At 44.0% G+C, this 15957-nt stretch overlaps 1 protein-coding gene across 5 annotated transcripts in view; it reads left to right on the top strand.

Annotated features, from left to right (window-relative positions):
- The window catches only part of KIAA1549L (KIAA1549 like), a 307083-nt gene that overhangs the window by 266219 nt on the left and 24907 nt on the right, over positions 1-15957 (top strand). For all 5 annotated transcript variants that reach the window (XM_058446946.1, XM_032166307.2, XM_032166306.2 and 2 more), the window contains one exon: positions 12041-12391. In XM_058446946.1, coding sequence (XP_058302929.1) covers positions 12041-12391 — 351 coding nt within the window. The remainder of the gene's footprint in view (positions 1-12040; positions 12392-15957) is intronic.

The raw sequence follows: 15957 nt of genomic DNA, 5'->3' as shown, positions 1-15957 counted from the left end.
CCCAGGACTAAATTGTTTTGGAATATTTTTTAGGAAGAAGATACTTGGGCTTCCCAGCAGGACTATAATTTCCTTCAAGTTTTTTCTCATGGTGTTTCAAAGAGAGGATGAAGTCATGTGGGTACTTAGCCACTGTGTGCACTATCCTAGATGTGTTGGACTGGTTCACTCATTTTAAAACAACATTAAAAGAATTGCCGGTGCTTGCTGTATCCAGTGGCCACCATGAAGCACAAGACCAGGGGCCCATGTGTGGAAGAGGAATGGCTTAAATCTCTTCTAAATACTGTGGCCTTTGCTGCTGAGTTCTGATATACCGTAACTCTCCAAAACTCTAATTACGTGTATATCCTCTCACCTGGTAATTCTCCTTCTAGAAATTTAACCTAAGGATAAACTCATGATTATATGCAAAGTTCTTTTTTTAAATTATTATTTTTGAGATGGAGTTTCGCTCTGTCACCCAGGCTGGAATGCAGTGGTGCGATCTTGGCTCACTGCAACCTCCGCCTCCCCGGCTCAAGCGATTCTCCTGCCTCAGCCTCCGGAGTAGCTGGGATTACAGGCGCGCGCTACCTCGCCTGGCTAATTTTTGTATTTTTAGTAGAGGCGGCATTTCACCATGTTGCCCAGGTGGGTCTCGAACTCCTGACCTCAAATGATCCACCCGCCTTGGCCTCCCAAAGTGCTGGGATTACAGGCATGAGCCACCGTGTCCAGCCATATATGCAAAGTTCTAAACACAAGGATACTTATTCCAGCTTTGTTCATATAGTAAGATCTTAGGAAAACACTTAAAATAGTGGACTGTTAAATATATGGTAGCCTAAAAACTCCATTTATTAGAATGCTATGAAATCCTTATTCTCTATAAATACATTTATTTATTGATGGAGATACTTATAATATTGTTGAATTAAAAAGGTTTCAAAATATTGTAATGTCATTTTTAAAAACCTTATATATATGTGCATATATATATGCCTGTATATATATATATATGCCTGCATATATGTGTGTGTTTACATATGTATAAAATATATATATGCCTACATATATACGTATATGTGTATGTATTCTGTTTATAAAATCATGACCCAAACAGCTCAGTCTGAGAGAGTATCTAAGTCAAAAAGAACTCTGCCAACAAAAGTAATTTTAAAATACCTCTACTCCTTTACTTATATTTTTATATGTGAGAAGGCAGATACATCATACTCAGTAAAACTTTCTAAATTCCCTTAATTCCTCTCCCATTCACATGCCACACCTGCTTCTGCACCTCTCCTGAAAATCTCACTATAAAATTCTGCAGCCACACCTCTTCTGCCTCTCATTGCCCATCCCCACTTCCTGGTCTCCATCACGCACACAATCTATGTGGCAAAGTGTGGGCTCTCCTTGGAAGTGGAAGAGGGAGAAACTGACCTGGGTCAAGCCCACACTCTCTGTAGTGCCTGGGGCGGTGGGGAGGGCGTTGGCAGTGCTTTAGCATTCACAATCCTCATCCTATTTCATATGCATAGAAAACATCTGGAAGGATGTGCACGAGGTCAAAATGTTAACAGTAGTTATTTCTGGTGATCGGATTAGAGTAGATTTTAATTTTCTTCCTTTTGCTTATCTGTGTTTTCTAATTTCCTGCCATGAACAGACATTCCTTGATGAATATTTTTAGGATTTTTATTGAAGAATATCTTGATTAATTTATAAAAATAGCTTTTTGAAAAAAATGAGTTTCTCAGAGCTTTTCAAGAATAGGAAGTCAGAGAAGCAAGTACGGTCCATTCCAAGTTAAAGAGGTTTAAAAATATATTCTCTGTCCCAGATACGGCCCCAACCCAAGCCAACTGTCAGCCAACACTGGGAGGTTTGTCTTTGTTCCTGTCTCCCCTCTTTTGTCAAATAAAAGCAAAAGGCATTTTCAGAAATGTGCCAGTGAGGGAGAAGGGTTTAGGGCAAGTTCAGCCAGTAGATGTGATATCTCGTATCTGAAAATGGACACAACTGCAGAGCTCCGAGAGGCTGAGTGAGGAAACCCACGTGGAAAAGCCAGCACAGAGCTGGCACACCACAGATCCTCGAGTCAATTTGAGCACCTACTATATTTGTTCGCTGAACAGACAATTACAGCTTCACCTCTGGGCAAGGTCCCAGATTGGGGGCTGTGAATACAATGATTAATAAGACACTGACCCAACCCTGAAGGAGTTCCCAGTCTATGGAAGGAGACAGATAACAGCAACAATAATAATTGCAGCTAACGTTTATTAAACAAATGCTGATGTGCCAGATGCTGTGAGTGCTTTGTATTTATACATTGATGCTTTTCATCCTTATAGTAATCTACAAGGTAGATTATCTCAATAAGTATTTTATCTTCTTTTCTGGTCACAGAAATTTGTTTGACTCTGTCAGAGCCCACAACTATAGTATGGTAATAGATCTGTATATATATATATACAGTGGGTAAGAGCTTAGGTGACGGAATCAAACTTTCTGTGTTCAAATCTTAGCCCTACTAATTATGGGCAACACATTTGTCTTTCAATGCCTTAAAATCCTCTTCTGTAAAGTGAGAATATTCATAGTTGTTACTTCATAAGTTCTTATAAGGACGAAAAGAGCCGATATGTATAAAGTACTTAAAACAGTGCTTGGCATGTACGCTGTTGATAAATATTAGCTGCTATTGTGTTGTTATTATTTGCTTCCTGCCATTGACCGGGAGCTCCTTGAGGGCTGGGTCACTATCTTATTATTGTATCCATCACCCCCAACCCAGGGCCTAGTACAGGGTTGAAACCAATAATTGTCTATTAAGCAAAAGGACAAATTTATCATTACTCAATATGTTTTAGTGGGGGAGGGAGGTGCAGGGGATGTTTCCCTTCATGAGTAGATGTCAGATTCCCCCAAAGAGATGATGATAGGAGTATGGCATCTCCTAGAGCAAGTAGAGTCCAAGAAACATAAATGTCAGACCGTAGTTCAACTCTCCCATTTTACAAATGAGGAGCCTGAGGCTTAGGGGTTCCTGCGACTTCTTATCGTCATGCAACTAATTAGCATTGGAAGAAATGTGTTAGGGGAAGTGGGCCTTTTATCTTAACCTCAACTTCCACCTCAAGGGTGTTATAAAGTTTCGGTGCCGCAAAAGAAATAGCACTTGAATATAAAATTTTCTTTTTAATTCTCAGCAAGGCAAGTTACTTCCATAGAAGGATGCACCCTTACAGATGGAGCAATGGTGAGCGCACACTTGGATAAGGGAGGGGAAGGCGTTCTTATCCCTGACGCATGTGGCCCCTGCTGCTGTGTCCTTCCCCTGTTGGCTAAGGTTAGACAGCACAGGCTAAACTAATTCCTATTGGCTAATTTAAAGAGACTGAAGGGGTGAGTGGTTTGGGGGGAAAAATGGTTATCACAGAGCAGGTAATCGGAATGAGTCAGGGTGGAGCAGGTAATCGGAATGAGTCAGGGTGGAGCAGGTAATTGGAATGAGTCAGGGTGGAGTTGGTAATCAGAATAAGTCAGGGTGGAGCAGGTAATCAAAAAAGGTTTCTTTATGAGGAAGTTAAGTTTAAAAGTAGAAGGCAAAGAATTGAACATACTGACATACTGATTCTTTGAAAAGAAATTTAGAACTTATAGCTATCTAACAAGGGGAAGTGGACAGAATTTATTTCAGTTTAAGTTCACAAAGCTTGATTGAATGCCAAGTGCCTGTGCTAGGCTTCTGAGAAACAGGTGAAATGGGTTCTTTCATCTGCGTCCGTGTGAAGAGACCACTAAATAGGCTTTGTGTGAGCAACATGGCTGTTTATTTCACCTGGGTGCAGGTGGGCTGAGTCTGAAAAGAGAGTCAGTGAAGGGAGATGGATTATCATTTGTTCTTATAGGTTTTGGGATAGGCGGTGGAGTTAGGAGCAATGTTTTGGGGGCAGGGGGTGGATCTCACAAAGTACATTCTCCGGGATAGGGAGAATTACAAAGAACCTTCTTAAGGGTGGGGGAGATTACAAAGTACCTTCTTAAGGGTGGGGGAGATTACAAAGTACATTGGTCAGTTAGGGTGGGGCAGGAACAAATCAAAATGGTGGAATGTCGGCAGTTAAGGCTATTTTTACTTCTTTTGTGGATCTTCAGTTACTTCAGGCCATCTGGATGTATACGTGCAAGTCACAGGGGATGCGATGGCTTGGCTTGGGCTCAGGGGCCTGACATTCTTGCCTTCTTACATTAATAAGAAAAATAAAACAAAATAGTGTTGATGTCTTGGGGCGGTGAACATTTTTGGAGGCGGTATGGAGAGAGAATGGGCGATGTTTCTCCGGGCTGCTTCGAGCGGGATTAGGGGCATTGTGGGAACCTGGAGTGGGAGAGATTAAGCTGAAGGAAGATTTTGTGGTAAGGGGTGATACTGTGGGGTTGTTAGAAGAAACATTTGTCGTGTAGAATTATTGGTGATGGCCTGGATACGGTTTTGTGTGAATTGAAAAACTAAATGGAATAAGAGAAGGAGAAAAACAGGTATAAAAGGTCTAAGAATTGGGAGGACCTAGGACATCTGATTAGAGAGTGCCTAAGGAGGTTCAGCGTAGTCCTGCCAGCAAAGATTATTTATTTACTTCAAGAGTTAAGAGTGGCAGTTTGGGGATAGCATGAGGAGATATCAGCTGTGATGGCTTGGAGAAACAGTGTAAACCGGCAGTGTAAACAAGAGCAGGGCATGTATGAGTAGTTGAGAACGGAGAATAGGAGAAAATAGACAGAAAATAGTAGGGATGACAAGTTTTTTGGGGGGCACAGTCTAAGTTGGTCCGGTGTCTGGGATGAGACTGGGGCCTAATAAAAAGGGCTCAAATGGGCTGTACCTTGTAGCATTCTCAGGACAGGCCTGAATTCTGAGAAGCGAAAGTGGTAAAAGTATTGTCTAGTCCTTTTTAAGTTGGTGGCTGAGCTTGGTGAGGTGTGTTTTTAAAAGACCTTTAGTCCGTTCTACTTTTCCTGAAGACGGAGGACTGTAAGGGATATAAAGGTTTTGCTGAATACTAAGAGCCTGAAAAACTGCTTGGCTGATTTGACTAATAAAGGCTGGTCTGTTATCAGACTGTATAGAGGTGGGAAGGCTAAACTGAGGAATTATGTCTGACAGACGGGAAGAAATGACTGCGGTGACCTTCTCAGACCCCGTAGGAAAGGCCTGTACCTATTCAGTGAAAGTGTCTACTTAGACTAAGAGGTATTTTAGTTATCTGACTCGAGGCATGTTGAGTAAAGCTAATTTGCCAGTCCTGGGTGGTGGCAAATCTTCAAGCTTGATGTGTAGGGAAGGGAGGGGGCCTGAATAATCCCTGAGGAGTAGTAGAATAGCAGATGAATGTCAGGTGGATCAGATACAGTCATGGGGGTCAGGTGTGGTATCAGGAATACTGTGGGAGGCCAGATTGAAGTCCGGGCCAGGAAGAATGGTAATTGTGGGACTTAACGAAGAGTGAGTACAGCTGAAGGAGCCAGGGAGCAGAAAGTATATGCATCAGGTATGAGGGAAAAAATAGATTTTGGAAGTTGTGAGCAATGTAGAGAGTGAGTTGAGCATAGTTTGTGATTTTTAGGGCCTCTAAAAGTATTAAAGCAGCGGCAGCCACTGCACGCAGACCTGAGGGCTAGGCTAAAACAGTAAGGTCAAATTGTTTGGACAGAAAGGCTACAGGGTGCGGTCCTGGCTCTTGTGTAAGAATTCTGACTGCACTAACCATGCCTAGGAAGGAAAAGAGTTGTTGTTTTGTAAGGGATTGAGGTTTGGGAGATTAATCGGATACGATCAGCAGGGAGAGCACGTGTGTTTTTATGAGAATTACGCTGAGATAGGTAACAGATGAAGAAATTTGGGCTTGACTGAAGTAATGGGGACTGTCTGTGAAGCTTTGCGGCAGTACAGCCTAGGTAATTTGCTGAGCCTAATGAGTGCCAGGGTCAGTCTAAGTGAAAGCAGAGAGGCTAGGAGGAAGGGTGCAAAAGAAGAGTAAAAAATTAAGCATGTTTGAGATCCAGAACAGAATAATGGGTAGCAGAGAGAGGTATTGAGGATAGGAGAGTATATGGGTTTGGCATCAAGGGGTGGATAGGCAAAACAATTTGGTTGATGAGGTGCAGATTCTGAACTAGTAAGCTTTGTCTGGTTTTTGGACAGGTAAAATGGGGGAATTTAAGGGGAGTTTATAGGTTTTAGAAGCCCATGCTGTAGTAGGCGAGTGATAACAGGCTTTAATCCTTTCAAAGCGTGCTGTGGGATGGGATACTGGCATTGAGCGGGATAAGGGTGATTAGGTTTTAATGAGATGGTAAGGGGTGCATGATCGGTCGCCAAGGAGGGAGTAGACATATTTTATACTTGTGGGTTAAGGTGGGGGAATATGAGAGGAAGATGCGAAGGAGGCTTGGAGTTAGGGAGAAGGGTGGCAATGAGATGTGGCTGTAATCCAGGAATAGTCAGGGAAGCAGATAATTTAGTTAAAGTGTCTCGGCCTAATAAGGGAACTGGGCAGGTGGTGATAACTAAAAAGGAGTGCTTAAAAGAGTATTGTCTAAGTTGGCACCAGAGTTGGGGAGTTTTAAAAGGTTTAGAAGCCTGGCTGTCAATACCCACAACAGTTACGGAGGCAAGGGAAACAGGCCCTTGAAAAGAAGGTAATGTGGAGTGGGTAGCCTCTATATTGATTAAGAAGGGGACGGGCTTACCTCCCACTGTGAGTTACCTGAAGCTCGGCGTCCATGATGGTTTAGGGGGCTTCCGAGGCGATCGGGCAGTGTCAGTCTTCAGCTGCTAAGCCGAGAAGATCTGGGAAGGAATCAGTCAGAGAGCCTTGGGCCAGAGTTCCAGGGGCTCTGGGAATGGCTGCCAGGTGAGTTGAACATTCCGATTTCCAGTGGGGTACTGCATAGATGGGACATGGCTTAGGAGGAATCCCGGGCTGCGGGCATTCCTTGGCCCGGTGGCCAGATTTCTGGCACGTGTAGCAAGTTCCTGGGGGAGGAGGCTCTGGAGGAACCCTTGGCTGCTGCGGTTCAGGCATTTGGAAGTTCTTGTGTGCTGGAGATGTGGCTAGGGTTTGTCTCACAGTGGAGGCAAGGAATTGCAACTTTTTTCTATCATCGTACACCTTGAAGGTGAGGCTAATTAAGTCTTGTTGTGGGCTTTGAGGACCAGATTATAATTTTTGGAGTTTTATTTAATGTCGGGAGCTGATTGGGTAATAAAATGTATATTGAGAATAAGACGGCCTTTTGACCTTTTAGGGTCTACGGCTGTAAAGCATCTCAGGGTTGCTGCCAAACAAGCCATGAACTGGGCTGGATTTTTATATTTGATAAAAAAGAGCCTAAACGCTATCTGATTTGGGATAAAGAAAAAGAAGCATTAACCTTGACTATGCCTTTAGCTCCAGCCACCTTTTTAAGAATAAATTGCTGGGCAGGTGGGGGAGGGCTACTCATGGAACAAAGCTGTAAGCCAGACCAGGTGTGAGGAGGGGAGGTGATAAAAGGATTATAGGGTGGAGGAGCGGAGGCTGAGGAAGAATTGGGACCTAGCTCGGCCTGGCGAGGAGGGGAGAGGTCAGATGGGTCTGTAGAAAAGGAAGATTAGACTCAGCAATGCTTGGGGTTGGGACTGAGGGGACAGGCAGGAGGGAAAGAAGGAAGATTTGGGATGAGTTGCATTGGGCACAGAGACTAGAAAGGGACTGATGTGTAAAAGAATGCCTGGACGTCAGGCACCTCAGACTGTTTGCCTATTTTATGACAAGAATTATTTAGATCTTGTAGGATGGAAAAATTGAAAGTGCCATTTTCCAGCTATTTGGAACTACTGTCGAGTTTGTATTGGGGTCAAGCAGCATTGCAGAAGAAAATGAGATGCTTAGATTTTAGGTCAGGTAAGAGTTGAAGAGGTTTTAAGTTCTTAAGAACACAGGCTAAGGGAGAAGAAGGAGAAATGGAAGGTGGAAGCTTGCCCATAGTGAAGGAGGCAAGCCTAGAGAAAAGAGTAGAGACACGGAGAAGGGGTGGGGGGGTTCTTGCCTTCCAGAAAAGCAGAGAAAGGATTGGGGCACAGAAATAAGGGATTGGGGTGCAGAGATATAAGAGGTTGGGGCACGGAAATAAGGGGTCGGGGCGCAGAGATAAGAGGTCTGGGTGCGGAAATAAGCGATTGGGGGTTCTTGCCCCTTAGAAAAGCAGGACTTGCCGCTAAGGGTGAAGGAGAAGGGGTTGAGGGGTACTTGCCCCTGCCCTAGGAAAGCGGGACTTGCCGCTAAGGGTGAAGGAGAAGGGGTTGAGGGGTACTTGCCCCTGCCCCAGGAAAGCAGAGAAGGGGTAGAGACAAGGAGAGAAGGGGGTTGGGGTACTTGCCCCTTCCTTAAAAAAGCGGGACTTGCTGCTAAGGGTGAAGGACGAAGGCAGGTGTCCCTGCGTGGTCTGACACCTCTGAAACGTGAGTGAATAACCAGAGAGGCGTCCCTGCAATGATTAAACACCAAGGGAAGGCTGCCTTCCCAGTCCGTGACCGGTGCCGCAGTTTTGGGTCCACAGATAAAACGTGTCTCCTTTGTCTCTACCAGAAAATGAAAGGAATGGAAATTAAGAGAAGGGAGAGATTGAAGAGTGGAAAGGAGAAAGAGGTTGAGGGATAGTGAGAGAGGTTGGAGAAGAGAGTAAGAAGAGGCCACTTACCTGATTTAAAATTGGTGAGATGTTTCTTGGGCTGGTCGGTCTGAGGACCTGAGGTCGTAGGTGCATCTTTTTCACGGAGCAAAGAGCAGGAGGACGGTGGATTGATCTCCCAAGGGAGGTTCCCGATCCGAGTCACGGCACCAAATTTCATGCGCGTCCGTGTGAAAAGACCACCAAACAGGCTTTGTGTGAGCAGCATGGCTGTTTATTTCACCTGGGTGCAGGTGCGCTGAGTCTGAAAAGAGAGTCAGCAAAGGGAGATGGATTATCATTTGTTCTTATAGGTTATGGGATAGGCGGTGGAGTTAGGAGCAATGTTTTGGGGGCAGGGGGTGGATCTCGCAAAGTACATTCTCGGGGTAGGGAGAATTACAAAGAACCTTCTTAAGGGTGGGGGAGATTACAAAGTACCTTCTTAAGGGTGGGGGAGATGACATTGATCAGTTAGGGTGGGGCAGAAACAAATCACAATGGTGGAATGTCGTCAGTTAAGGCTATTTTTACTACTTTTGTGGATCTTCAGTTACTTCAGGCCATCTGGATGTATATGTGCAGGTCACAGGGGATGCGATGGCTTGGCTTGGGCTCAGGGGCCTGACAGGTTCAGGGAGTATCCAGTCTTGGGGAAGTCATACTTTAAGTAAGCAAATCCAAGTGTGATGAGAGGAAGCCCAGGTATAATGAGAGCTAGTCTTGGTTCTATCTGTAGCTATTGAGAGATGACTGGTGGCCGGATCAAGCCTGTTGAGAGCATACTTGGACCTTCCAATTAAAGGGAACTCCCCATGCAGAATGGAAACCCTGTGGGGGAAGCAGAGGCTGATCTTCATTTGGGGGTCATGGGGTAGGTGGCAGTGGGAGCCTGGAGAAAAAGTCTCCACCTTCCCAGCAAAGGTAGCACTTACATATGTGTGTGTGTGTGTATATATATATATAAAACACATATATGTGCGGTGGCCTAGCACTCCCCTACCAACCTTACTCAGAGAACTCACCCACCCCCAGTACTACCCCCCCTCCAGGGCTCTTGGGGCAGTGGGAATAGGGAGATGTTGCTAAGGAGTATGCTTTTGCCCTAAGGCACAACCATAAATTCATGTGATAATATATCTACCAGTATGTCTGGAAATGCACAGCACAGCTCAGGGGTGGGGAAATCGTACCTCAGCTCACCCCTGTGCTGTTAATCTCCCACCTGGGAGCAGTTTAGGAGACTCTGGATGTAGGGAGGAAGGGCCTTGTGTGGCTAGCAACCAGCATGAACAGGACATTCACATGAGAGGCAGTGTCGTGCTGCAGGATGTGCATGGGTCAGGAGCTGGGAGCAGAAGGCTCTGCCATTGCCTGCCTCTGAGTAACTTTAGATAAGTCACCTCCCCATATGTAAAATGGGGCTTGAGTTTAATGATCTCCTAAAGTCCCTTCAGGCTCTGAAATTCAGTTCTGAATGTTCTATAAATCGTGAAGAACATAACTTTCAAGAGTTGCATTCGGTGTTGTAGAAGGTATCGCCAGGCAAAACCACATCTCAACAGGCAGATCTGCTGGCTTTCAGGGAGCACGTTTCCCACTCAGTGACTTTAAGCTTTTCTCTTAAGAGCTTCTAAGAGCAGAAGAGCCCCAATGTGTCCCCCAGCCCAGGAGTTTGGGGGGGGCATGCACCCAGGCATGAAATGTCTTTGAGTTCTTGTTTATGATCACAAAGGTAACTTTACATTCTACTCCAGAATCTATCCTTGCTCTTATCAGTATAAAAATAGTACAGTATTTTAAATTAATTACTGTAGATGTTTTTTGATAAATCTAGACTTAGAGGCTGATAGAAAACCTTGCTTTTCATCTTGAACTTTAGCCAAGTCCTAACTCTAGGAGATAAGATGACAAGAAATGTGTAATTTTTTTGTGCTTTCTATATTTTCACTTTCTTTGCTAATGAGCATGTATTTAATACTAAAAAGGTAAATATACTTTTTAAAATGAAGTATAACGTAGTTATGACCTTCATGTGTAATATTTAAGGAGGGAAGGACTCCCCATTTTGGGTGAATTCCCTCATGACATTTACTTGCTGTGCTTATTTTATACATCAAGGTGCTTTATACATAGTAATTACATGGAAATATGTGTGGTTGAATGAATAATAATGATGATTATGATGATGACAGCAACTAGTATTGTTTTTACCATGTGCTACTATTCTAAAATCTTTAGATGTACCTTTATTTAATCCTTTTAAAAGCCTTTGAGGCAGTATTATCCTCATTTTACAGATGAGGAAACGGAAATACCAAAAAGTTAAAGTAACTCTCCTGGTTGGAATGTCTTTTATCTTCTCTGTGCACCTTTATGGGGTCTAGCTATTGCTATGGCATCCGCCACAAGGCAGCAGCCTCCCCGTATCGCCTTGGCAGTCCCTATCTCTTCCCTTTAGTGTTCTTGCACCTTGAGATTCATGCAGGTCCAGACTGGTGGAATAAACCCCTACAGGCATCCCCACCTAATGATGGCAGACAAGAAAGAAAGCAGACACTTATGAAGCAAGCATTCATTAGCAGGCAAGCACGAGACCATCCATGCAGCCTGTTCTGGAAGCTTATGAAGTTCCAGCTGTCTGCCCACCCTGGTACTGAAGCTGCTCGCTGAATGAAAAGTTCAGTGAAGAAAGGCAGGAGAACGTTCTAGATCAGTAGATTTCAAACTTGAACGGGCATCAGAATCTCCTGGAGGGCTTATTAAAGCACAGATGGCTGGGCCTCGCCCCCAGAGCTTCTGATTGCGTACCACGCTTTAAGATCTGTGATCTAGAAGCAGGATTTTGTTATTCTCTCTGATAAGTAGCATCAGGCAACCAGCACTTCCTTAACCAAAGGCTGGACACAGGACCATTTAGGGAGTGAATCTAGAATGCTACCCCTCCGGGTGTAGATTACAAGACATTCCAGGGTCTTACACCCTAAGGCATAGGGGTGGGGAATGTCTCTAAAAGATTTTAGAAGGTACCATTAATGTCATCAGTGAAAGCCATTTCTTGAGTCTGTTACACTAACAGGCAGAGCCTGCAGCGTTGGTCAATCTATGGGCAACTGAAGTGCACACCGATAGCCAGAGTGTGGCCTTCCTGATAGAGTGCTGGCTGACTACCCCAGTAGTGTGAATTCCTAGATAGGGCACGTAGGAGATAATTTAAATTAGCACAGATGCATCCTAGCACCTGTCCAAGTGAATATTTTAGAGTAAATTACAGAGCACCTTCATGGGAAGGAAAGTTAATTAACACGTCAATGGGCTTTGTTTCCTCCCACAGACTGAGCCTGAAATCATAGAGGAAACCAACATTGACAGAGTTCATGAGCCCCGGGGCTATTCCAGGTCTCGGCAGGTGAAAGGCCACTCGGAGACCTCCACGCTGAGCTCCCAGCCATCCATCGACGAGGTCAGGCAGCAGATGCACATGCTTCTGGAGGAGGCCTTCAGCCTGGCATCCGCGGGCCACGCAGGCCAGAGCCGGCACCAAGAAGCCTACGGCTCAGCCCAGCACCTGCCCTATTCGGAGGTGGTGACCAGCGCTCCGGGGACCATGACGCGGCCCAGGGCCGGGGTGCAGTGGGTGCCGACCTACCGCCCAGAAATGTATCAGTACAGTCTGCCCCGGCCGGTAAGTCATTCATCCCACCCACCTGCCATCATCCGGTCAGTCTGCCCAGTGAGTTCCAACAGGAGACTCAGAGCAGGGGCTTCTACAGATAAAAGCTTTGGGATCTGGAGATGAACTATGCCAGGCCCTCATCCCACCATCCCATCTTCCACCCATGATCCAAAGCGTAAGCTTTTGACTCCTGCGGGCAATGCACGTGACAATCCCTTCTCTCCAGCCAAAATGTATTTTAGAATGAATTGCCTTTTCTACTATCCCTCCTATAAATGGCTGACCATATTCTTCACGCACTGGTGGTTTCCTATACTTTCAAGCCTGAGACCCATTTTAAATATCAAAAGGCATCTCAGAGCCACATGCTAAGGGGTTGTGTGGCCTGGTGGTTTCAGCGCACAGGTTTTGAGCCAGGTGGCTCGACTTTAAATCTCAGGTCTACCAGATGAAAGTTGACAGAATCAGAATGGAATCACTTGTGTTAAATAAAATTAAATGAAAAATTTTGAAAGCCTGGCAAATAGAGCCAGGGAAGGCCAGGAAGGGAGAGTTTCATGCATAAATGCCTGATAACAAGAACTATCACAAAAGACTGCAAAAATCACAATCTTGCACAAAGGCCATTGCAACGTAACACACAAAAAAAAAACTTGTGCTAGGACATCTGCCCAGCAACTGCCTGTCCAGGCTTGGACAAGTACCACACTTGTCATTGATTTTTGCAGCCAAAAATAATTATTTCAAAACAATTATGCAATCCTCCCTCTTTTTCCTTTAAAAACTTTTGTCTTCCTTTACCTCCCTGAACACAGTTTACTATGGCGTGGGTATTCCCATTGCAATAACCATTCCCAAATAAACATCATTATTTTTAGAGACCAAAAAAAAAAAAAAAAGTCTGTTATTTAGGTTGACAGCCACTTCCTGGCTTTGTAACTTGGGGAAATTATTTAAATTCTTTACAAATAAGAAAAATAAGCTACTTCCTAGACTTGTAAAGATTAAATGAGTTGGTGTATGTAAGGTACTATAAGAATGCTTGGTACGTAGTAAATGCTATAAAAATATTAATCATGGGTTGGGCATGGTGGCTCACGCCTATAATCCCAGCACTTTGGGAGGCCGAGATGGGCCAATAGCTTGCAGCTCAAGAGTTTGAAACCAGTCTGGGCAACGTGGTGAAACCCCATCTAAACAAAAATTAGCCAAGTGTGGTGGCATGTGCCTGTAGTCTCAACTATTTGGGAGGCTGAGGTGGGAGGACTGCTTGAGCCTAGGAGGCAGAAGTTAGAGTGAGCCAAGATTGTGAGACTGTACTTCAGCCTGGCTGACACAGTTAAAAAAAAAAAAAGAATATTCATTGTGATTATTTATTAAGTAGCAATTATATTTCCGTATTTGAAAAAGCATCCAATGACTGAAAGCTTCTGTAATTTACACTTGATCTTTGTGTAACTGAGAAGTTATAAGTTTTTGTGATTTAAATCACAATTTTAATTAGTTTGCATTTCATTCATCACCGTAGCATCTAAAATATATATTTTTACAAAGACATAATTTTATAAACCATAGACTGTAATAGACAATGCCTTGTGCATGTATAAATGCCAGATTCTAGGAGTCTGGGATGAGTTCTGGGTTTCAGAGAGAAAGGCCTAGACAGCCAGATCAAGTCTTCCCACAGGTAAGAAGATGCGATGGCCCATAGCCATCATATCTCAATTTTGTAAAACCGTCTAAAAAAAAAAAATCCAGTGTGGGTCATATGATGAAAACTTAAATGGTTCTGCTTATTATAATTGGGGCTTAGTGTTTGTGGCAAGAAGGACAAAAACATCAGCATTATATATATTTTATAAATGAAGCCACCTACAGTGGAAAAGGACTGTGAAATAACACAACAGAGAGATGGGTCGTGAAACCAGAACTTTTTCTTTTCTTTTCTCTTTTCTTTTCTTTTCTGAGACTGAGTCTCACTCTGTCACCCAGGCTGGAGTGCAAGTGCAGTGGCGCAATCTTGGCTCACTGCAACCTCTGCCTCTCAGGTTCAAGCAATTCTCGTGCCTCAGCCTCCCGAGTAGCTGGGACTACAGATGTGTGCCACCACACCCAGCTTTTTTTTTTTTGTATTTTTAGTAGAGAGGAAGTTTCACCACGTTGGCCAGGCTGGTCTCGAACTCCTGACCTCAGGTGATCCACCCACCTCGGCCTCCCAAAGTGCTGAGATTACAGGCGTGAGCCATCACGGCTGGCCGAACCAGAACATTATTAAACGCAGTTCTTTTGTTATTAAGGTTTCCTTCTTTATCAACAACCTATGAGGTCTGTATTTTCAGAAAAGGAGAAAATAGCTAACAATACAGAGTAGAAATGATGATGATTCTTAACCCAAGCTTATGCAGAGTCCTTTTGTGCTATGATAATGTGGAAATCCATAGAAAAGGTGGCAATTTAGAATGATAACTATGATTACTTTCTGTCTTCTAAAGAGGAGGCGCTTTTAGCTCTGCCGGAAGATAATTGGAAGCTGGTGGTTTAAATACACTAGGCCAGACTAATGGCATTTATATCATGGAAAAGGTTACTGCTGGTGGCCTGGGATTTCTGCACTGCAGTTCAGGAGACTCTTGATCATATTTTACCCGTTAACTCTGTGAAGAAATTGGACTCCACATCTAACGTCCCATCCAATTTTGCTAGCAGTCATAATGGATCTGTGCCAAGCAGAATTAAAACATCCTACAGCCTTCCTGTTGGTGACAGAGAAAGGGATTTCAAAAAAGACAACAGGGCTAACACATCTTCCCCACTAGACTCTTTACAGATGGAATTAATTAATGGTAATAACAATAACAGCAACAGTTGGCATCTGTTGAGCTCCCATTGTCTACTGGACACAGCTAAGTGCTATGTAGAAATTATCTCTTCTAATGTAATAACCACCCTTTGAGATCAATATTATTATCCCAAAGTACTCAGTGAGAAAACTGAAGCTTGGAGAAGTAAAGAAACTTGCCCAAGTTTATGCAGCTGTAAATGGCAGAACTGGAGTTAGAACCTAGAGCTGCCTAACTTCAAATCCCACACTCTTTCTACCCGCTGGCCAAAGGGACTTATAGGGACATCTTCCAGGCTCTGATGAGAACCTGAATATCCAAACTTTGGAGTATAATCTTCTTATAAGATAGCTTACCCAAGGCTGGGCTTTGTGGCTTATGCCTATAACCCCAGCACTTTGGGAGGCTGAGGTGGGAGGATCGCTTGAGACCAGGAATGTAAGACAAGCCCTGAACAATATGAGATCCCGTCTCCACGAAAAAAAAAAAAAAAATTGGCTGGTCTTGTAGTCCTAGCTACTTGGGAGGCTGAGTTGGGAGATCTCTTGAGTCCGGAAGTTCAAGGTTGCAGTGAACTATGATGACACCACTGTACTCCAGCCTGGGTAATAGAGCAAGACCTTGTCTCTATTTAAAAAAAAAAAAAGAAGAAGAAGAAGAAAAGAAGCAGCAGCAGCAGCTTACCTAGTTGGAGTTTTGTCTGTTCTTATAATTGCCCTAGTAAGAGAGGCATCT

Source organism: Hylobates moloch, unplaced genomic scaffold (genome assembly GCF_009828535.3).
Source record: "Hylobates moloch isolate HMO894 unplaced genomic scaffold, HMol_V3 SCAFFOLD_11, whole genome shotgun sequence".
In the NCBI taxonomy this organism is placed as follows: domain Eukaryota; kingdom Metazoa; phylum Chordata; class Mammalia; order Primates; family Hylobatidae; genus Hylobates; species Hylobates moloch.
The sequence above is the reverse complement of the archived record's forward strand: the minus strand, read 5'-3'. Positions and strand labels throughout refer to the sequence as shown.